General features: G+C 33.3%; 1 protein-coding gene across 1 annotated transcript in view; it reads left to right on the top strand.

Annotated features, from left to right (window-relative positions):
• Nucleotides 1–25107, top strand: part of Cog5 (component of oligomeric golgi complex 5) — a 300246-nt gene that overhangs the window by 29369 nt on the left and 245770 nt on the right. The window contains exon 6 of the mRNA XM_005319450.5: nucleotides 2564–2684. Coding sequence (XP_005319507.2) covers nucleotides 2564–2684 — 121 coding nt within the window. The remainder of the gene's footprint in view (nucleotides 1–2563; nucleotides 2685–25107) is intronic.

Raw genomic sequence — 25107 nt, 5'->3', positions numbered from 1 at the left:
TGGTACAGTTGATCACTCTGAGGCTCCCACTAGCCACAATGGGTCAATTTGAGTACCAATAAGGATAATAGCTCACAACGAGTTGACATATTATGTTTACATTTATGAATTCATTTATAATGGAAAAAAAAACAAACTAAGAACAAATTCTTGTTGTTTGTTCATCATTAGTGGATATTAGGAAACCCTTCCTTTTGGAAATACAGGCTGAGAGGAAGATAAGTATTTATGCTTACTTTCCCGTATGAGCTGTACCCTTAAGGATAGACAAATATACTTAAGGTAAAAAAATTTTCATAGAGAAATTTTTATGTGCTAGCAAACAAAGATTAAATAATAGTACATCATTTTGCATTTACTTAGGTTTTAATGAATTTTGATGTTTAATATCAGTGGTTGCTAATAATAAAAGAAAATCGAACGTATGACTTTATTATTGTGATTTATTACAATAATAAAGTCATACGTTATTATTATTATTAGTTTATTACATGTGATTTATTACCACTTAATGATAACTTGCTAGAAATGATAAACCTAAATCTGAAGAACCTGTCTACATCCTGTTTGTAGGAAATGTAGAAGATTGAGGAATTTCTTAAACTACACTATGGGAATAGAGTCAACAAAACCCATTCTGTGGAAACTGTAGTTGAGATGATCCAATATATTCAATAAATTACAAAGGATAAAAGGTAGTGAGGAAACCCAGAGATCAAAAAAGGGTGACATTGCAACACTTTAGGTATATATGTTTCTGTAATAAAAATATGGAAGTGATTCCCATAGAAGTGAGAATAGTAATTTCTCTTGGGTGGGGTGATAGATAGACAGTGACATGATTGGGAGGGAGCGTAAGAGGGGCTTCTGTGCTAGCTCACACAATTCTGTTTCCTTTCTGTGGGTGGTTCCCAGTTCATTGTAGTAATGCAAGTAAAATAGCAATAGTCATGCAGTAGGACAGTCAATAAAACTTGGTGACAGATTAAGTATGATTGTGAAAAATAAAAACATTAAAAATAAACTCAAAGGTGTTATTATTTTTCACAATCATACTTAATCTGTTACCTGTGGATATTAAATAAACTGATGCTTGATTATCACCCCTAGAGATGTCTAAGTGTTTAATTTCTGGAGAGAAATTCTGATTTTGTAATCTTTATTAATTTAAGTACTTTATACTGTAGTTAACTCTAAGAACCAGTCAAGTAAACATGTTTAATACTCCGGTGTCTATGACTTGCATATGTTTGTAAGCATTATATGTTTTTGTGTGTGTATGTGTAGCTTGTGGGTGCACGAATATGGCTGAGTGTGGCTCTTAAATATTATGTGTTTCATCCATGAAAGAAAACTTACAGCTGGAGGCTCAGGTTTCTCATTTTCTTGCATCTTTTAATTCTTTACTGCCACCATTTAGGATTTTCTTCTTTAGGCAGAGATCATGTCTTTACTTTTCAACTAGCTTTGGCACTGCTCAAAGATTGTGGTGATGAGCAGCATAGACTGTTTCTTTTTTCTTTGTTATTACTAAGGCTAAAGATCACTATATATTCTTTATTTCTATGGACTCCCTTCATCTCACTCTGGCAACTGTTCTGGATCCAATTTCTGTAACACAGTGTCCTGAAATATATGAATCTTTCTTAGCCTGATGGTAGGAGATAGACATGAGCAGTGGGGACATGGAGATTAAGTGGTTATATCTATACAAACCTTTGGATAGGTAATAAGCTTTTAGATAGGTTAAGACTTACTATTAGATCTAGGAAAGAAAAGGGAATAGGAGGTGATGAGAAATTATGTGAGAGTTTTTCTTTCTTTCTTTTTTTATAGGTAACTTTTTTTTTTTTTTTAGTGATAAAAACCATTAGGGAAATCCAAGTGGGGTATATTTATTCTTTATGGCTGGTGAAATTGGGAGAAGTTTGAAGACTGTTCAGATAGGCACCTAGAAAAGAGAAACCAGGGTTGGAGAGAGTTAAGCAGTAGGAAGCCTAGCACAATGGCTGTCCACTTTGGCTGCTATGGGTATTAAATAAACCTATGGATAGTAAATAAACTGATGTTTGATTATCACCCCTAGAGATTCTGATGTAATTGTCAGGGATACCACCTGTCAGTGTTGAATATCATTGATTTAGAGCAGAAAACTGGTCTAAGACTACAAAAAATCTTTGGCTTGCACAGTGTCTCAATCCCAGATTAATTCTATCTGGGATAAATTGAAGTTTATTGTGAAGGGTAACTATGGTACAGTGGGTTGCTCCCTAGAAGATTTGATACTTTTTTAAGATTTGTATTTATTTAGAGAAGTAAGGCACGAATGAGTCTTTAGCATCTGGAAAGAATGGACAGATTAAGGGCTGGGGTTGTGGCTCAGTGGTAAAGCGCTTGCCTAGCATGTGTGAGGCACTGGGTTTGATTCTCAGCACCGCATATAAAGAAATAAAATAAAGGTCCATTGACATTAAAAAAAAGAATGGACAAATAACATTAATAGTAATTATAATGAAACTTGATTGGATCTGCTACACATATTTAACATTGTGATTTTGCACAGGTTGCCTGTGATTTGCTTCGGAGAATTATTCGAATCTTATATCTCAGTAAGAGACTCCAAGGACAGCTGCAAGGGGGAAGTAGAGAGATAACAAAAGCTGCTCAGAGTCTCAATGAACTTGGTAAGTCCTTTTCTGATTATTTAAATAGAGGTTTAAAGATTTTAAGTTTTAGATTTATTGATATTTATTATTACCGTTAACAAATATTATTGAGCAAGTTTTTGAAAAGTTGGCTGTAGATAGCATTGTCACATTTTTCAGAATTGGTGAGTAAAATAATTTGCTTTCTTGAATGTCTGTTACTTTTAAAATTATATCATAAATTGGTCCTTTTTCATATATAGATCTGTAGATTTTGACATTTGTGGATTCGTGTAACCACCACCACAGTCATGATATAGAATAGTTCCTTCATTGCCCCAAATTTGCTCATCAACACTTGATAATCACATACAGACCATCTGCCTCTAATGCAGGCAACCACTGATCTTTATTGTTGTGTTTCATCTTTTTAAGAAAGTCAAGTAAATGAAATTATAAAGTATGTAATCTTTTAAAGTTGACTTCTTTTACTTGGCATAACACCTCTGAGATTTATCCAAGTTGTTGGGTGTACCACTGGTTTGTTACTTTATATTTGTTGGACTATCATTCTGTGGATGTGTTGTGGGTTGTTTATTGATTCACTAATTGGACATTTGTGTTCTTTCCAGTTTTTGGTGATTATAAGTAGAATTGCCATAACTCCTTGTGTTTTCATGAGAGCTTAATTTTTCATTTCTCTAGGGGAAATGTCAAAGAGAAATGCTGTTTCTAGGTGACAATTCCTATGTTCATATTTTGCCTACATTCCTTATTTGTTCATTCTATACTCAGACATTTATAGCAGGCCCTTAACATTCAGGGGTTTAGTGTTCATGGTTTTGACTGCTAACAAGCTTCAAGGTCCATTATATAGCAATTCATAATTTTTCTGGGAAAATTTTTTAATAGTGAATACACATAGAAATGCTCACACCTATGGTTTATTTTTATTTTTATTTATGACAGTGGAATACATTACAATTCTTATTACACATATATATGGTTGTATATACAGTATGTTGACACCCATATATGTACTTTGGATAATAATGATCATCACATTTCCACCATCCTTGTTAATCCCCTGCCCCTTCTTTTTCCCTCCCATCCCTCTTCCCTATCTAGAATTCATCTAATCCTCCCATGCTTTTCCTCCCTACCCCACTATGAATCAGCCTTCTTATATCAGAGAAAACATTCGGCATTTGTTTTTTTGGGATTGGCTAACTTCATTTAGCATTATCTTCTCTAACTCCATCCATTTACCTGCAAATGCCATGATTTTATTCTCTTTTAATGCTGAGTAAAATTCCATTGTGTGTATATGCCATATTTATTTTATTCATTCATCCACTGAAGGGCATGTAGGTTGGCTCCACTAAACTATAGTTTAGCTATTGTGAATTATGCTGCTATAAACATTGATGTGGCTGTGTCCCTGTAGTATGCTGTTTTTAAGTCCTTTGGGTATAGGAGAGGGATAACTGGGTCAAATGGTAGTTCCTTTCCCAAATTTCCAAGGAATCTCCATACTGCTTTCCATATTGGCTGTGCTAATTTGCAGTCCCACCAGCAATGTATGAGTGTACCTGTTCCCCCACATTCTCGCCAAAACTTGTTTGTCTTCACGATAGCTGCCATTCTGACTGGAGTGAGATGATATCTTAAAGTAGTTTTGATTTGCATTTCTCTGATTGCTAGAGATGATGAACATTTTTTTTTTATATATTTGTTGATTGATTGTATATCCTTTCCTGAGAAGTGTCTGTTCAGGTCCTTGGCTCATTTATTGATTGGTTATTTGTTTTTTCCGTGCTTAGCTTTTTGAGTTCTTTATATATCCTAGAGATTAGTGCTCTATCTGATGTGTAAGGGATAAAACTTTGCTCCCAGGATGTAGGCTCTCTGTTCACCTGACATATTTTTTTTTTTTTGCTGAGAAGAAACTTTTTCGTTTGATTCCATCCCATTTATTGATTCTTGGTTTTAATTCTTGTGCTGTAGAAGTCTTATTAAGGTAATTAGGGCCTAATTCCATATGATGAGATTAGAGACTACTTTTTATTCTATTAGATGCAGAGTCTCTGTTTTAATTCCTAGGTCCTTGATCCATTTTGAGTTAAGTTTTGTCCATGGTGAGAGATAGGGGTTGGTTTAATTTCATTTTGTTGCATATGAATTTCCAGTTTTCCCAGGACCATTTGTTGAAGATAGTATCTTTTCTCTGTGCATGTTTTTGGCAACTTTGTCTAATATAAGATAATTGTAATTTTGTAGGTTAGTCTCTGTGTCCTCTATTCTGTACCAGTCTGTTTTGGTTACTATTTGGTTACTATGCTGTTTTTGTTATTGTTGCTCTATAGTATAGTTTAAGGTTTGGTATAGTGATGCTACCTGCTTCACTCTTCCTTCTAAGGATTGCTTTAGCTATTCTGGATCTCTTATTTTTCCAGATGAATTTCATGATTTCTTTTTCTCTTTCTATGAGGAATGCCATTGGGATTTTGATCAGAATTGCATTAAATCTTTATAGTGCTTTTGGTAGTATGGTCATTTTGATACTATTAATTCTGCCTATCCAAGAGCAAGGTAGATCTTTCCATCTTCTAAAGAAGGTTTTCTTTGATTTCTCTCTTTAGGGTTCTATAGTTTTTATTGTATAGATCTTTAACCTTTTTAGTTGGTTTAAGTGGTACCTTGTGGTTTTCTTTGGAGCACTCATGTAAAAGAAACAAACAAAATAACACTTTAAGGGATGTTAGCAGTCATTTAAAGGGGTAGCAGATTATTTCCTTGTAAGCACATGTGGTTGTTCTTAAAAGTTTTTGCCTAGCAGCTAATACTTAGAGTAAAACAAGTACAGTAGTAATACCTATATTATAATTTACACTCCTAAAATTAAGTTAAAAGTGATCTGCCAACCATGTGATGTTTTGAATTAGTGTGACTAGACAAAGTACATTGACAAATAGAAATGAAGTATATTCTGAGGGATTGAGGATGTGTCAAGTGATTACTGTTGGATACAACTTTCTTTTTTGGGGTTATGAAAATGTTCTGAAATTAGTATTGTATAGAGTTGTCCATATACTATAAACTGTTGATGTGAACACTTTGAAGGAATGAATTTTAAGTTATATAATATATATGTACTTTGAGCATCCATAATTGAAAAACCCAGAATTCAAAATGCTTCAAAATCAAACTTTTGAACACTGATATAACACTACAAGAGGAAAATGGCACATTTGACCTCTTGTGATGGGTCACAGTCAAAATGTAGGTATACCACATATATTTGTATAAAATTGTCTATAGGCTATGTGTATAAATGATATATGAAATATAAATAAATTTTGTGTTAGACTTGGTCACATGACCAAGATATCTCATTACATATGTTAAAATGTTCCAAAATCCTAAACCCAAAATGCTTCTGGTTTCAAGCATTTTGGATAAGCAATTTAGCTGTATTAATTTAAAACACATATTTTGAATATCTAGTGATAATTATACTCTCCATTTCTTTCATCTTTCCTTCCTTCCTTCTGTGACATAATAAACTGATATATTGAAAATACGTAATTTTGACATGCGGCATCACGAATAACAAGACAGTGAGCATAGTATCACTCTCCAGAGTTTCCTTTTGACTCCTGGTATTCTCTCTTCAAGTATTTACTGATTTATTTTCTGTATATAGATTAGTTTCCACTTTAAAGAATTTCATATAAACAGAATTGTATGCTTTGTATGTGTTTTTTCCAAGCTTCTTTCAGTTGTCATAATTATTATGAAATGCATCAGTATTATGTGTATCAATATATTATTTTTATTTATTTGTTTTTTGGAACTGGGGCTTGAATTCAGGGGCACTTAACCACTAAGCCACATCCTCAGCCCTTTTTGTATTTTATTTAGAGCAGGGTCTCACTGAGTTGCTTAGGGCCTTGCTAAGATGGAATTGAACTGACAATCCTCCTGCCTTAGCCTCCCAGCTGCTGGGATTATGGGCTTGCCCCACCATTCCAGGCTAATAATTTATCTCTTTTTATTGCAAAGTAATGTTCCTTTGATAGATCCCAGTTGTTTTTGTTCTTCATCTGTTGGTGGACATTTGGGTTATTCCTAATTTTTGGATATTAAAAATCAAGTGTTATGAACTTTTATGTACAAATCTTTGTATCTTCATTTCTCGTTAATTACCTAGGAGCGGAGGGTTTGCATCATTTGGTAGGTGTGTTTAACTTTTAAAAAAATTATTAAAGTGTTTTCAAAGTAGTTGTAATACTTTACATTCTTATCATTACTGTGTTTATATTCTACTTCCCCTACATCCTTGCCAACATTTATTGTTTTCTTAAATTGAGCCTTTCAAATTAGTTATATTTGAAAACACATTTCACCAGAGAATATTTTAAATGGCACATATGTATATGAAAATATGCTCAACATTTTTATAATTTAGGAAAATTAAGATTAAAATTAAAATCATACCATTATCAAATTGACAGAATTATTTTAGTGTAGACTTGTACTTTTTTCATCAGGTTGTTATTGTGTATTGATTTAAAAAAAATAAAACTACATAGTGTGTTTTGCAAATGACATTTTATCATTTTTTATTTCTAATTTTTCTTTAAAAACAGCCCCTTTTAGGGGAGGGTTCTTGGATTGAGCTCAGGGTCTTGTGCATGCTAGACAAGCACTCTATCCTTGAGCCTGATCTATAGCTCAAGAAGTTTTGAGAATAGACAAAATGTATGTGGCTCATACTAAAAAACAATAACATTTTTTAAACACTAGTAAGATAAAATACTTGGGAAAATGTTTATTTTATCATACTTACTACTTTTTTCAGCTATTATTAACCCATTTGAACAGAATTTCTACATAATTTTAAATTTAAAAGTTTTCAGAATATTTTTGAATAGCCGGATAAACTATCATTGTAAGCCCAGAGGATGGCAACTTTTTAAATTCAATGAGTGTCTCAAAACACTTAACGTGATTCTGGGTCAGGTTGAGTAACAGATTTGCTTGTTCCATGAAATGCATTCCTGCTTTATCCATGTTGAATTGAAGAAGCTGCATTGTTAAAAGGAGGATGTGCTATATTTCTATAATCAACATTAGCACTTTCTGATTTTTCCTTTGTGGTGTTATTAGGTATTCCACCTATAACAATTGGATGTAGTCTTTGGTTCAGTATTATCAATGCTAAAATTGGCTGGGTATTGTTGATCTGAATATTTAAATATAGAGAAAATGAAAGATATAAATGTACTATTTGGAATTTGGCTAGATGATTCTTTTCTTGTATACTGATTGCCATGAATTTTAGAGAAATTCATTTTGTACTTAGTTCTTCACTATCTATGACTTCTTTCTTTTGATTAATTGTACATGTTTATGGGATATTTGTTATAATTTGGTACATGTGTACAGTGTAATGAGATCTAATTATGGTAATTAGCATTTCAGTCTCTCTAAACATTTATTATTTCTTTATGTTGGGAACCTCTGAACCCATCTCTTCTAATTCTTTATAAAAATATTATTAGTTGTAAACCATAGGCACCCTACTGTGCTGTTCAAAGTACTAGAACCCTGAACTTTTTATTCCTCCTCACTATGTTTCAGTATCCATTTTCTGACCTTTCTGTATTTCCTTTCTCCCCTACTCTTCTAGTTTCTAGTGATTACTATTTCACTTTCTACTTAATTAACTTTTTTGGCTTCCATATATGAGTAAGACTATGTCTATTTGCCTTTCTGTGCCTGACTTCCTTCATTTATGTCCTATAGTTTCATCTGTATTGCCACAAATGACAGGATTTTATTCTTTTTATGGCTGACTAATATTTTATTGTGTGTATGTGTGTGTATATATATATATCACAATTTCTTTATTCGGTCCTTCATCAGTGGACGCCGCTTAATTCCATATCTTGGCTTATTGTGAATAGTGCTGCAATAAGCCTCATTGTGCAAGTATCTGATAAACTGATTTAATTTATGCATACCTCATAGTGGGATAGCTGTATCATATTTTACTTTTTTGAATGTTTTCCATAATGGTTGTACATTGCCTCCAACAGTGTATAAGTGTTCCTTTTTCTCCATAGCCTTACTAGCATTTGGGGTGTGTGTGTGTGTGTGTGTGTGTGTGTGTGTGATTTTTGATCATAACACTTGTTAAGTGGGGTGAGATAATCTCTCATTGTGATTTTGATTTACATTTCCCTGATGATGAGTGTTGCTGAACATTTTCCATATAGTTGTTTGCCATTTATAGATCTTCTTTTGAGAAATGTCTCTTCAAATCATTCATTCATTTTAAAAATCAGATTATTAATTTCTTTTTTGGTTGTTGAATTTTGAGTTTATAATATATTCTGAAAATTAATCCCTTGCCTGATGAATAGTTTCCATGTTTTCTCGCATTCCTTAGATTGTCTCTTCACTTTGTTTGTTGTTTCTGTTGCTGGTGAGAAGGTTTGTGTTTTATATCCCATTTGTCTGTTTTTGTTCCTGATGCTTGTGCTTCTGAAGTCTTATTAAAAAAAAAAAATTGTGGGCTGGGGTTGTGGCTCAGCGGTAGAGCGCTTACCTAGCACATGCAAGGCCCTGGGTTCATTCTTCAGGACCACATAAAAATAAATATAATAAAAGCATTGTGTTCAACTACAACTTAAAAATAAATTTAAAAAATTGCCTATACCAATGATTTAAAATGTTTGTTTCTCCTATATTTCCTTTCAATAGTTTCAGGTTTTACATTAAAATCTTTATCCATTTCAAATGGATTTTTATGTATGATGAGAGAGACAGGTCTAGTTTCAGTCTTTACTATGGATATCCAGTTTTCCCAACACCATTTATGGAAGAGATTATCCTTTTTCCAGTATACGTTTTGGGTACCTTTGTTGAAGATCAGGTAGCTGTAGATGGGTGTATTTATTTCTGGGTTCTTCATTCTGATTTATTGGTCTATGTGTCTGTTTTTATGCCAGTATGAAGTGTTTTGGGTAACTATAGTTTAGTAGTATATTTTGAAATCAGATATTGTGATGTCTGCATATGATATTTTTCAATTACTTTCCTTTTATTTCTCCATATTTATATTAGAAAGATATTTAAAAAGTTAATCTTTTTATTAGTGTCTTAACATTTAGAAGATATTTTTGAAATTCATGACTGTTCATCATAACTGAGGATCTGTTTCTGGTTCAGAAGTTTTATTTTACTTGACACCAAAACTTAATTTAATAGATGTTTATGGATATTTTATTGCCTTGTTCTAAAGAAGGCATTAATTTGACTCAATTATTCATAAGAACTAACAACATATCAAAAAGAATGGAAAAGACTAGCAACAATAGCAAATGAGGGATAGTTTGTAGGGGATTCACATAAGCAGCCCATCTTTTAGACTGAAGTCCTTAATTGAGGTAGGAGGATTCATTTATTGTCCTTTCTCCCTCCTTTTTGTGGGTATTATTTTCATTCTACTTTTGAGGGGAAATGGAATATGGATTAATAGACAGGATGGCTGGTTCTCCATATACTATAAAGATAACTCATTCTTCTAAAATTTTCCCAATTCTGTACAAACCAATTTCATAAGAGAAGGATTTATAATCTAGAACACTAATAATTCATTAACTTGCATTGAGGCGCATGCTATCTTTTGACTGAAAGCAGTATGATTTTTCTTTCTGCACAGATGAAATGGAAACATATTCATAATTAGCAACTTGTTTGGTAAAATTTGAGTTAAAGCTGGGGAAGATCATTGTGTGATATCATGTGATTAACAATATATATACTTTACCTGGAATACTAAATAAAAATCTTGACTCATGGAGAGCTCTCTGATTATTGCTAATCTCTTTATATGTAGTTTTTATTTATTCTTAATGCTGTTGACTATCCTCTTTTGGTCTACAGTTTTCTCCAATTAGAATAGAACAAAATTGATTAGGTTTCTGCTTCTGGTTAAAATTATATTTCAGAGCTTATATTCCTGACATGAATTGGAATTTTGAATGTTTCCTAAATTTCAGTCATGCATTTTATCTCTTGACTGTTAGATTGAGTGATTTGCTATTAATACCACTTGCTAAAACAAATGTTAGTATTTCAAATTTACAGATCAATGTGATAAACTTTGGATCTTTTTATAATATTGATGCTTTTGCAACTGAAATGTCTTTTCACTTTTAAAATATCCTTTTATATCTTTAAAGGTATTCATTTAAAGTTTCTTTTTTATTAAAAACAATATATTGGGAGCTGGGGCTTGGGCTGTGGTAGAGCGCTTGCCTAGCATGTCTGAGGCACTGGGTTCGATCCTCTGCACTACATAAAAAACTAAATAAACAAAATGAAGGTATTAAAAATTAATTAAAAAACCCCCAGATCATACTTTTTGCTTCTGATACTCTGATCTGTTTATGAAAATCATGATTTATAATTTATTTATCAAATATTAGGTTTCAACATCTGTAATCCCTGTACATTGTTAGGAACCTGATATAAAATGAGTAAATACTTGTAACTTTTTTTGAACAGAGAAGTTCAGGCTCTGTTCTTTTATTTCTTTAAGCATAAAACTCACACAATAGCAACAATAACAATAATAATGATGATATCCATGGGGAAAAACCCTATCCTCCAGTTTTTGCATTGGGACTCATCTGTACTTTCCTTGAAGTAATATGAAAAGAACTTCCATGAGTCCTCTTACTGTATGACTTAGATAAATTTATTCATTTATTCTTCAAGTATATATTGAATACCTACTGTGTGTGCCATGTACTGTCCTGGACATTGAAGCTACATTGCTGAACAAAACAAAATCCCCTACTCTTTTTATAGCTTATATTTCCATAGATCTTAAGGTCACATATCTAATGTATCTGTAAAAATCTGATTGTAGATATCTTAAACCACTAATGCTGTGGCAGCATTTAATTGGTTTGCAAAGGAGATTGTTGCCATTGTTAGAAGTCCCAATATCTTTTTTTTTAAAGGAGAAGATTCACATATTCTACTGTATATGTATACCTTTAATATAAAAGTAGTATAAAATTAGATGAAAATGATAAAATGACCTTTAAGTATGATAGCCTCATATTTAAAGCCAAAAATAAAATATTTTAATATTTATATGAATGATATAAAGATATTATATAATAAAGATATCTAATGAAGCAACTGTGGATTGACTGACTTAATATTCTATATTAAAGATACTGAGTTAAAGATCCTTTTTTAAATATAATTAAGCAGTAAAAAATAATGAAGTAATTGCATGTATTGGAAAGTATTCCCTCCAATAATTTTTATTGCTTATGTTCTATCTTCTGAGTTTTACATTTTTTATTCCTAATCTATGATATATTATTATGAGAGAATATTCTTTGCCGCAGTCTGGCTGGGCACAAAATCACGAGCCACTCACACCTTGTAGATTCAAAAGCAACTCTTTATTCTCGAACTATCACCGGCACTTTACACACACGTTCTGGGGAAAATCCACGCAAAATCCACGTACTCCACCAGGCTCTGAATCCCAAATACTTTCGAGAACTCAACGGGAACTCAAGGAGCAGGCAGGCGCTTGAGGCAGCAGGATACGCCCTATTCCCAGCAGGGTACACTTTAAACCTGGAACCACCCTAAACCCAAGGAGCAGGATACTCCCTAATCCCAGCAGGATACACCCTAAACCTGGATGCACCCTGGTCCTTGAGCAAGGTCACCTTACTCAAGCCTACATGCAATGTCACTGCAAATGACCTGGGTCCAAAGGCAAGCCCATTTCCACAATGGAGAGTCCTTCCTCTAAGCAACATGGAGTAGGCTGACAAAGAAATTGCCATGCGTCATTCCTACTTGGCAATGACTCTCAGCAATTCTTAAAATATTCTCTTATATTTTTAAAATATTCTTTTATATTCATAAAAGTATTTATGATATATACAGTCTCATCCATTAGTGCTCTTATTGTAGCTGTGGTATTTTCTTAATTTGATAAAATAATGCACTTATTGGCAAACATTTCTGATTCATGCACAGGTGAGAAAAGTAAGATTTATATTATTTTTGGTATCCAATAGTTACTACACAAATTAATGTTATAAGATATTTTAGTTGGTGAAAATTTTAGAAACTTTTATTTCAGGCCTATTAAAAATTGTGTATTGATAGATTATAAATATGCCATGAAACTATTTCCAGTATTAAATTAGTTTCTTTCTTATAGGTCTTAGGTGATTTGTTTCTTAAATGCATTGAATAGTGTGTGTGTGTGTGTGTGTGTGTGTGTGTGTGTGTGTGTGTGAGAGAGAGAGAGAGAGAGAGAGAGAGAGAGAAAGAGAGAGACAGAGAGAGAGAACTTTGTTATAAGGAATTCAATTTGCATTTAAAAATCTACAATGTAATGACATATAGACATTTGCAGTAAGTATGTTTGAATTAGATTTTTATTTCTCTAAATTATTTACTTATGTGACTGGGTTTAGCTACTACCAGGTGGAGGTGATGTTGTGCTCAGATCCAAATGGTCAGAAAGGTCTACCTTTAGATGTGTGTTTGCCTGTTAGAGGTAAATATGCAATTACACACTCACACAAAATTCTCTTCTTTTTTAAAAACTTACTGAATTTATTGTTACTAAAATTTATATTGAATAGATAATACCCATGTAGCATTAATCATTTTATTAGTTTTATCTTTCCTCATACAGTGTCAAAAATTCAGGATAATGTTTATACAACAACAAGCAGAGTACTTATTAATAACTTTAGTCCGTTGTTTTTCATACATTTAAAAGTTATGGTAGCATTTCTATGTTTTATTCCATATGGTTGGTTAAGAATGCTAATGGAAAGCTATATATTTTACCTACTGTCACCCATTGCTAGAACATTTATCACTGTTTAATTTATTTAGTGAAGGTTTTTGTTTTGTGTGTGTGTGTATGAGTGTGTAGTGGTGGGTATTGAACCCAGGTGCTCTACCATTGAACTACGTCCCCCACTCCTAGTGTAAGGTTCTTTAGACCAGTAATTATAAAACTATTTCAGTTTGCTGGTTCTAAAGGATTTTCTATTTGAACGCTGAAGCCAGTAGTGTTCAACGTCTTTTCCATTTTAGCATATATCATTATATTAATTTTTGAAAATTAAAATGTGTCTTAAATATACACAAACATTGCCTCTGACTCTAGGCTTATTTTGTTGACTGTTCCTTTTAAAATGGTGTTAGTTTTCTTCTTAATGAAATGCAACTTAAGAGTCTCTAAGTCAAATATTATACAGGAACCCCAGGAAAGTTGTTGTACTTTTTATTGCCACAATTATAATTCATTACTCTGTAATAGAAAATCTAAGAACAATAGGAAATAATTTAAAAATACTCTTTGGTCTGATAATTTTAAATTAGCAATGGGTTAAGTTAGAAAGACTCAATGTAAATTTATAATTATAGATATATTTACAGAATTCTACATTTTAGTACTGGGTAAACAATAGGGTAGGCAGGTATGACCTTCTGAGAGACATATTCAGTAAGACTGAATCTAGTTTTATTCATTCGTTTTAATTTCTGTGTTAGAGACTTGACCTTTTGATTGTTGGAAGTATGTTCTTTTGTTATATATAAATGGAAAATAATGCTGATAATATAGTTTAGGGTTAGTGTTAGGGTTAGGTTTAGGGTTAGGGTTAGTGTTAGGGTTAGAGTTAATAATGCTGATAATATAGTTTTATCATCACAACTAGGAATATATTCAGTGGTTGGGGTGATGATCTAGATTGATGTTTCTATATTGATTATGGTAAAATAAACATAAACACTTCACTTTGAAAAATAATTTCTCAAACTCATTATATCTGACAAACCATTTTCTAACATCTGAAGTTTGTACCATGTTAGCTCAAAATGGTCAAATTAGTTATCTAGGCATATATATCTTGTGGCTAATTTATTCTAGTGGGTACATCAAGAAGGCATGATGCTCAGAATGAGGTAGTTCATAAAAATTTATGAAGGTTTTTCTGTGGTAGTTGCTTTGAAGTATCTTGGGTAATTTAATTGTTTACTTCTCAGGTTTATCCAGAGCTGCTTCTTGAGGAAAATGCTGACATTGCCAATCAGTATTCTTGAATACCTTCTTCATATGTTCTAGAACATAGTTCATTTTGTAGTATTTTTATTTTTCAATATAGAGTGCTCTCACATTCTAAATGGGTTTCCAAAACATATTCATCTATACTTATTGTGGATCTACACACTGTTGATTGGCTTCTGCAGTGTTTTGAATATGGATTGTTCCATTTTGAAATTCATGTAGGAATTTTATTTCCATTATGGCAGAGTTGGGAGGTTAGGTTTCTAAGAGGTAATTAGGTCATTAAGAGGATTAAGGCAGTTCTTGGGAGCCTGAGTTAGTGTTGCCTTTTTTTTTTTTTTTTGGCATATACCCACTTGTCTTTCTGCCTTTCCATTAAGAGTTTCCATTAAAAGTTGAAGCAGCCTAAGTTTCTTACTAGATGCTATTGCCATGTTCTTGCCCATTCCAAGGGCAATATCTGTTGACTATCTATTTTTTTTGTCCCCATGAATCTGATCACATTTTTTCACATTTTTTGCATATAAAGTAAAGTTTGGTTGAAAACTAAACATTATATAGATAGTACATTCTAGTGATTTTAAATTCTCTTTTGAGAATTGTTCTGTTGTTTTTGTTCTAACTTGTGGGTAACCTGGTCTCAAACTGTATATTTTTTTCCTTTGCCTTGTGCAGTTGCTGTTTTTGCTCAGTTCTTTTAAGTTATAAATGCTATATTTGTAGTGTGGTACTCTATGGATTCCCCCATACCCAAATAGTTTGCTATTACTAAGAATTTTGGCAGAATTGATAAATGATTATGGCTTTCACCTGTTTTTTTTTTTCTTTTCCCTTTTCAGTGTTTCTGCTTAGTTTTCCAACTGTACTGATAGCTATGAGTTATCTTCTGACATCTCAACTTAGTAAGAACCAAGCTTTCTGCTACGTGAGCTGTGTGTTATCACTCAGGGAAAATTGTCACTTTGTAAAAAGAGCAAATTCACCTTCTTTCAAGGGTAGGCTTTTCTCTGACTTTTGCTTGCTTTTTTCTCCTGAATCAACCCTACCCTTCTTGTCTCTTCTCAACTTTTTCTTCTTTTCCTTTCTCTTCTTCCTTCCATACTAGGGATGGCACCCAGGGGTGTTCTACCATTGAATTTTGAGACAGGGTCCTAGTTGCTAAAGCTGACCTCAAACTTGGAATTCTTCTATTAGGTTGCTGGGATTATAGGTGTGCACCACTGACTGTAAACCTGTATGTGTGTGTGTATGTATATTTGATATATATATTTTTTTCTGTAAAATATGTGGGGATTAAGATGTAACTGTTGGTAGGAGTTATGGTAGTAAATGCCAAAGGCAAAAAGACACTAATCTTGGAATTTTTACCCATTAAAACTTCTCTAATTCAAAGGTAAATCTTCCTCTAGTATATTCTTTCCTGTGTTTATTTTCCAGTTCCTTCAAATAGTGTATTTTTAAAAAGCTTTATCTAGATTTGAAATTATCTGCAGGAGACTATGCCTGACTAGTTCACTGTGCCATTAATGGAATTTCCACTAACTTTAATTTTTATTTGCCTGTTTCTTATGTACACTCAAAGTCTGTAAAATTGAATGAGTGTTGTAAGCTTGAATCACTATCTGTATATATTGAGAATTCATGCATTGCTTTGTAAATACAATTAGAAGTAATACTTAATGGAGACTGACATTTTTTGCATATAAAAGCTCTGTATTCCCAAAGAATGAATAGATATAAGAATGTTTCATATAGCCTAAGTACCTTTCAAACTTAGGACAGTAAAATTGCCAAGTCATTTTACTTTGACTTTCAGAGTCTGGTACTATTAAAAGGTTTGAAAATATGAAATGCTTAATGGAAATATTTAAAAAGTCTGAAAATAGTTTCATGTGATCATTTTCCTCCTATTTAATAACAGCCTGTTTTTCTATGGCAGAGAAGAGCAGCAGAAACATTATACCCATAGAAGTTCTTCTTTTTGTCAAAACTAATTTGAAGTAGTAACACTTTCCATTGTTTTCAGACATTTAATATGGGGAATCTAAAAGATCTGGATATTGTGAATTATACTCATGAATCTTGTTATCATTTGACTAAATTTGCTTTTGTTTCTATCACATGAAGCATAGTGTTGTTTTTCCAGATCCCATTAAACCTGTGTATCTTCTATTATGACTTGGTGGGAAGATTATTTCAGAGTAAAGATTTGTGGGATGTAGAGACAGTGAAACAGAGAGAGAGAGGAGTCTAAAGGTAGAAACAAGTGCTATTTTATAGTAAGAAGTTTAACTTATTCAGCTTTGAATAAGTTATGTTTAGATGTGTTTTAGTTAACTTTTTTATCACTGTGACCAAAATACCTAATAAGAACAATTTAAAGGAAGAAAATTTCTTTGGGGTTGATAGTTTCAGAGGCTTCCATTCATATATGGCTGACTCCATTGCTGTGATGAGCTCAAGGTGAGGTACCACATCATGGGGGAAAGGCACAGCAGAGGAAAACTGCTTAGCTCATGGCAGAGTTAGGAAGGAAAGTGAGCGAGTGAGGGGAGGTGGAAGAAGGGGCCACAGGGAAATTGTACCCTTTTAGGGCATACCCTCAGTGACCTACTTTTTCTAGCCTTGCTCCACCTGCCTGAAGTTACCACCCAGTCAGTCCATTCAAACCTGTATGGACTAATTAGGGTACAGCTCTCCTAATCTAATCATTTACCTCTGAATATTTCTACATGAAGAGGAGCTTTTGGGGGATACCTCATATCTAAATCATATTAGATATTTAAAAAGAAGTAAAAATGTAGTGATAATATCAATCAAAAGGACGGAATTTTTAAAGGTAGTATTTAATGAAGCAATTACTCAGCATTTTGAATGCCAATGCTTCTGATACTAACAACTTTTGTGGCTAAAATAGTGTTGTATTAGCCAGTTTTTAATTGCTGTGACCCAAGTACTGGGCATAAACAACGTAGAGGAGGAAACATTTCTTTTGGCCCATCAGAGGTTTCAGTCCATGATTGGATAATTTTATTTCTTTTGCCTAAGATGAGAATAGAATATCATGGAGAAAGATAGCTAGCTACTCAGCTCATGGCAGCCAGAAAGGTGTGGGAGGGATAGGTACAAGATATGATCCCAAGCACATGCCCCCAGTGACATACTTCCTCCGTACATAACCCATCGACCTACAGTTTCCTCTTCCTTCTCCCAGTAGTCCATTTAAATTATTAATCCACTAATGGATTAATCCACTATCATTAGACCACTCATAATCCAGTCATTTCCTAAAAGCCCTACTTCTGGACATTGCCGCATTGGGGACCAAGTCTTCAACTTACAGAGCCATTCCAGATCCAAACTGTAATAAGTGTTTTAGTTCATTTTGTGCTGCTATCATAGAATACAACAGAGTGAATGATTTATAAAGAACTCACAGTTCTGGAGGCTGCAAAATCAAAGATCAAGGCACTGGCATATGATGAGGGCTACTTGCTGAGTCATCACATGCTTTAAGGGTCAGTAAGATGAACTCTTTGTCTTCACATGGTGGAAGAACAAAAGAGAGAGAACCCACTCCCAGAGTCCTTTTTATAGTATTATTAATCCATTCACAAGGGCACAGCCCTCATAACCTAACCATCTTCCAAGAGATTTACCTCCCAACACTGTTTAATTGGAGAGTAAGTTTCTAACATATACATTTTGAGGGACATATTTTACCATAGGAGATAGTGACATGCTTTGTGGTTTTGTTCCAGACTTCAAATCAGTGTAATTCAATAAGTATGGCATGATAGCAGAATAATGTTCCCCCCCAAGATGTTCATGTTCTAACTCACAGAACCAATGAATTTGTTCTTTGCATGGCAAAAAAGGACTTTGCTGTTTTGATTAAGGCTGTAATTTTTAAGATTGGACCCATTCTCAATACATCAGTTCTTTTTTTTTCCTGTATTTTTTTAGTGATTTTATTTTTTAAATACATGACAGTGGAATGCATTACAATTCTTATTACACATACAGAGCACAATTTTTCATATCTCTGTTTGTTTATAAAGTATATTCACACCAATTCATCCATGTACTTTGGATAACGATGTCCATCACATTCCACCATCTTTGCTAACCCCTTGACCCCTCCCTTCCCACCCCTCTGCCCTATCTAGAGTTCATCTATTCCTCCCATGCTCCCCCTCCTTACCCCATTATGGGTCAGTCACCTTATATCAGAGAAAACATCAGTTCTTGAAAGTGGAAGAAGAAGGTAACAGAATGAGTCAGAGGATAGACGCGGAGACTGGAGAGATCTGAAGAATGAGAAGTGCCCTATCTGCCATTGTTGGTTTTCAAGATGAAGGAAAAGGTTTATGATTCACAGCACGGAGATGTCCTTTAGAAGCTGGGAACTACCTTCAGCTGATAGCCAGAAAGGAAATGGGATCTCAATCCTAAAACCACAGGGAACTCTGAATTCTGTAAATGAGCAAGGAAAGATTCTGCCTTAGAGCTTCCAGAAGGGAACTCAGTCACATTGATTTTAGCCCATTGATACCTATTTAGTCCTCATGGAATAAGAAAGTGCCAGAGTTAATATGACTTTTACTGCCAGAACTGGACATTTTTTAAATTTAAAGATATGAAACATTAACTGACAATCAACAAGTAAACAAATGCAATGTTTTAGTCAGCTTTCTTCGCTGCTGTGACTAAAGGACCCAGCTAGAACAAGGAAAAGTTTATTTGAGTGTTCACAGGTTCAGAGGTCTTAGTCCATAGAAGACTGGCTCCATTCCTTGGGGCTCACAGTGAGGCTGAACAATCATGGTGGAAGAGCATGGCAGATAGAAGCAGCTCACATCTGATCAAGAACCAGAGAGAGAATTCACTCTCCAGATACAAGTATATACCATAAAGCCATGCCCAATTCCCACCTCCTCCAGTCACACCCTACCACTTTAGTTAGTAAATCCCTCTCAGGGGATTAAATCACTGATTGGGTTAAGGCTCTCATAACCCAATCATTTCTTCTGAACTTTCTTACATTGTCCTGCTTTGGGGGGACACTTCACATCCAAACCACAACATAATGAGATATTGCTTATGAAACATATTCTTTTGGTATCTTGGCAAGTATTGCACAACAATACCCCACCCCCATTACTCTTAAGAACAGAAGCAAAAACATAATGACACATTAAAGATTTTTAGAAAAAATTGAAGAAATTGAAAATTGAAGAAAATGGCTTTTTATTCTAACCAGACTTACACGTTCAATTCTATGCTGATCATGTTTTAAATCCAGTCTTTTTTAATGTGCTTATCTGTTTATGTGTGTTTGTTTTATAGTTTACATAAATAAATTAATAAAGCCCATTCTTGATCTTTGGGACATCTGTAGGATATTATCTCAGGTATAGATACTGGTATAGAGTGAGTCTAGTTATGAGTCATAGTTACTTAATAATAGAAATAAAATATTTAGTCAGGATTTTATTACAGTGAGTGGGAAATTTTTCATGAAGTTTCCTTTATAGGCTACTAATTTAAAATCATGTTTGTTTCACACTGTGTTCTGTAGAATCATTGTGATTTGAAGAGAATGTTGAGGTATTTAACTCTGGTCCCCTAATTTTATTTCATTGAAAGTACTGTGCTTCAAAAAAGAAAGAAAGAAAGAAAGAAGTCTTCTTTTATTTTGCTTATAAATTTGGGCTGGTAAGCTGTTTTATTTGAAAGTTCTCTTACTAAAAAAAAGTTTGAAAATGAAAGTCATTGTTTCTTAAAAAGTATAGTAAAACATTGAGGCCATTATAGGATCTAAGTCTTCATTAAGGAAGAATCTTGGGGAACTTGAATCTTTGGACAAGTTACTCTTCAAGGATAGAAGAGTACCTAGAGACGGCCCTGTCATTTTCCATTTATCCATCTCCACTTGAAAACTTTGTATTCTTCAAAATTTGTCTGTATAAAAAATAGTTTTAAGTAGGCTGGGCACGGTGGTGCATGCTTGTAATCCCAGTGGTTTGGGGGGCTGAGACAGGAGGATCACTAGTTCAAAGCCAGCCCCAGCAATTTAGCAAGGCACTAAGCAACACAGTGGGACCCTGTCTTTAAATAAGGAATGTGGCTCAGGGTTTCAATCCCCTTGAGTTCAATCTCCGGTACCAAAAACAGTACCCAGGATGATGTTTTCTTCTTTGGAAGATAGAATAGAGACATCTTAGTCTTTTTCATATATACCAAGCAGTAGTAATTGTGGGACAGAGAGTAGAGGATAGAAAAAAGATATTTGGTTTGTATGTTTTTGCTTTTTGGTAAGGTTTTGGGATGCTTAAGAATAATCACCTAATTAATTGACATAGAAACTTGCCACCTGAATGTAAGTAATAACATGAACATTTTAAAATTGGATTAAGCTGTAGCAGTGAAAATAAAAACTAAAAGGAAGTGGTTGGGACTTGTTCGGAGGGTAAATGACTGAATAAATCTTATTGAATGGATTAAGAGATGTGAGACAGATACTGAGTCAGTCTCTCTCTCTCTCTCTCTCTCTCTCTCTCTCTCTCTCTCTCTCTCGACACACACACACACACACACACACACTGGAGCTTTATTCACCCATAAAGAAGAATGAAATATGGCATTTGCTGGTAAATGGATGGAAGTGGAGAACACCATACCAAGTGAAATAAGCCAAAATCAAGATTTGAATGTTTTTTCTCATATGTGGAAGGTAGAACAAGTAAGGAGAAAAAAAGGGGTAGGTATCAGACATCATAAAGACAGAGGGAAGATCAGTTGAGTAGGGAATTGAGGGGAAAGGAGGAGGGATAGGAAAGGGGGAGGAAATGCTGAATGAATTTGACGAAATTACACTGTGCATGCATATGCATATATGTGTGTGTGTGTGTGTGTATATATATGTATGTATATATATATATATATATGTATAGATATACATCACAATGACTTCCACCTTATGTATATCTCTGGGTCTTTTTTGTTTTGTTTTAGTTGTAGTTGGACACAATATATATTTTATTTTTATGTGGTGCTGAGGATCGAACCCAGGGCCCTGCACATGCTAGACAAGCGTTGTACCACTGAGCCACACTCCAGCCCCCTTATGTATATCTCTGAAGCACCAATTTAAAAAAATAAATAATGAAAAACCAGTAGTGTAGAAGAAGGGTAATGGGAAAAGGGAGGAGGGAGAGAAAGGGGGTATGGGGGACTGATATGGAGTAACTAAATTTCACGCAGGTATGATTATCTCAAAATGATCTCAACTGTTATGTATAACTACAATGCACCATTAAAAGAAAAAAATTCTATTGGTCTATTGATCGTTTATTTTCCATGTTGCAAAACTGTTATTGAATTCATAAGCACTTTAAATTTTTGATCTATTAAAAAAACTCTTCCTTGAGGATTGGTCTTATAAGCAATCCTTAGGGTAGATGTTTGAGGTGTATAATTATTATCAAAAACAAGTATTTGAGGTGACATTTTGAGCTTATTTCCTCATTAAACATGATTTTTTTCTTTCAACATAAGTACAGCTGTCTTATTTAATGGAGTTTCACTTTTATCTCCTCAGCTTGTACTCTGATGAAGGTGCTATAGAGAACCAAAGTTCTATGAGATAAAAGTATATGTCAGTTTGGGACTTTTGTAAATTTGGTATGTCGGTTATATAATTGTTAGTGAAAGTTGAATGATCTGTACAACTTTGTTAAAAATTTAATATAATGATCACTCTTCCATGAATGCTACTTACATTCTTCTTTTGAGTTATCATTTATCCTGTGGTGTGAGAATATGCAAGAAATAGAGTATTCCAAGAAAATAAGAACACTTCTCAATCAAGAATTTGGGTCTTGCTTCTTGTCATTTACATGTATTCTAGAGAATGTTTAAGGAGATGAAACATGCATCATTTAAATAGTCCATGCACTTTTAGTTTTAACATTTTTTGAAGTCAAAAATGGTGCACAGAGTGTCAATGTACAGGTTTACCGAATTTTCACCACTTTGATTTTGAGAGCTTGGTCTAATTAACAAATATAAGAGGAAAACTTATTCAAAGAACATTCCAAAAGTTGGAGAAATCACAGCTAACATACTATGTTCATGTAGTTGCTTAAATTTTTTTGAAATGGAAAATGGCACATTTCATATGCTTAACATTTAACTTTAGGAAAATACTTTTGAATGGAGGAAAAACAAATGAGAAAAGTGCTGTTTTTTTTTTTTTTTTGGTTTGAAACTAACAACCCCAATCATAATTATGATATTTTAATCTTCTTAAGTCTCTTTCAAATATGGCAGGGCAGGCCACAAAGCAACTCTTAGCAAATACAAAAAAAAATTAATATAAATTCCTGTGTCTTTTCAAATCATAATGGAATGATGTTAGAAATCAACACTAAAAAATCCTCAGAAGCACACATGGAAATTGAACGATACACTTTTGAAAGATGAATGGGTGATAGAAGAAATTAGGGAAGCAATTAGAAAATTATTAGACTCAAATGAAAACAGTGGTACAACATACTAGATCCTCTGGGACACTATGAAGCTAATTCTAAGAGGCGAGTTAATAGCTATGAGTGCCTACATAAGAAAAATCAGAAAAAAATCCCAAATAAACAATCTAATGTTGCATCTCAAGGTCTTTGAAAAAGAAGAACAAATCAGTCCTAAAACCAGTAGACAGAAGGAAATAATTAATATCAGAGACAAAGTAAATGAAATTGAGAATAAAAAAATACAAAGATCAAATATGGCAGGGAATGAGTATTTTGTACAGAAATAAAAAACACAAAACTAAAGATGAGAGCAGAGAAGACCTGGATATTGATAACTCAGACTGAAGTTTGACAGTACCTTTGTGATAAAAATCTTTTTTCTAAATATTATATCCATGTGACTGATTAACTTGACCTTCATAGGCTCAATTTTTCTTATATATATTTCTTTAATAATATGACTTTATACTCATATTTGGTGAGCATGAGGAAGATTCTAAATGTAGCTGAGAAAGGGATTTTTATAAGGCCTGCTATATGCTGTGTATCTTTTTTTATTAAATGAATTCAGAATAGTTATCTAATTTCTGTTATTTACAGAATTAAATATGATATTCTTCTCAGTGGCTTAATAAAATGTTTTTATAAGCCTTTTAAATTTGTAGCTATATTAAAAATATGTGTTCATTGTGAAAGTTAGAAAATTGAGGTATATTGCTAAAAACTAAAAAATCAGGTGTTACCTAGAATCACTATCAGTATTTTGGTTATATAAACTCCCAGTGTTTGGCTTATACATTGCTGTTTATTATACATATTATTTTGTATTTAATATTACATTACGGACATGTTTCTATGTTAATAAACATAAATCTGTCTACATTTTAGTGGCTGGTGCTATGGTTTGAATATGGTTTGTCCCTTACTAAATTTGTTGAAATTTAATTGCTATTGTGACTATGTTGTGAAGTGGGACCTTTAAGAATTGATTATTTTTTCTTAATTAATGTCTTCATTGTGGGACTGGATCAATTACCTTGAGAGTGTTTTTCATAAAGTGAGGCCATGCCTCATGTTTGTTCTGTTTTCTATAAATTCACTTCCTCTTTGAAATTCACTTCCTCTTCCTTTTTGCCGTGTATATGATGCAGTACAAGGCTCTCATCAGTTGTAGCCACTTGATCTTGGACTTGTAGCCTCTGCAACTGTGGGCAAATAAACTTCCTTGCTTTGTAAATTATCCATCTCAGGTATTCTGTTATAACAATAGAAAATGGACCATGTGAACTGGCTAATATTTAGTTGAAAATGATCCAATAATTTATATAAATAATCTATTATTACCAATTTTGGTCATTTATCTTTTTTTACTGGTGTAATCAGTGTTTTGATAACCATGAAAATTCAAGCTATCCTTGAATATGGATCCTTGCACAACTGTTTTATTGCTTTCTTAGAATACATTTTATAAGTTAATTCTTGGTCATTGGCTGGTTTAATGTTTTAAAATGAAAAATATTACTAATAGTAATGTGAAATAGTATATCCAAATTAGTAGTTACCATCATTTAAAAATTACTTGTCAATCTTATATGTGAAAATTGGTATGGTTGTTTTAAAATTTATTCTAATTTGCATGCTTTTGCTGTCTGCCTTAAACAGTCTTATGCTTGTCATTTGATTTTCATTGGTGAGTTACCTGTTTGTGTCCTTTTGCCATGTTGGTTTGTAACTATTCTTTACGCAACAAAGGTACATTTGCTTTATTTTGTAGGCTGGAAAT

Source organism: Ictidomys tridecemlineatus, chromosome 2, assembly GCF_052094955.1.
Source record: "Ictidomys tridecemlineatus isolate mIctTri1 chromosome 2, mIctTri1.hap1, whole genome shotgun sequence".
Classification (NCBI taxonomy): domain Eukaryota; kingdom Metazoa; phylum Chordata; class Mammalia; order Rodentia; family Sciuridae; genus Ictidomys; species Ictidomys tridecemlineatus.
This window is presented reverse-complemented; position numbering and strand designations above follow the sequence as displayed.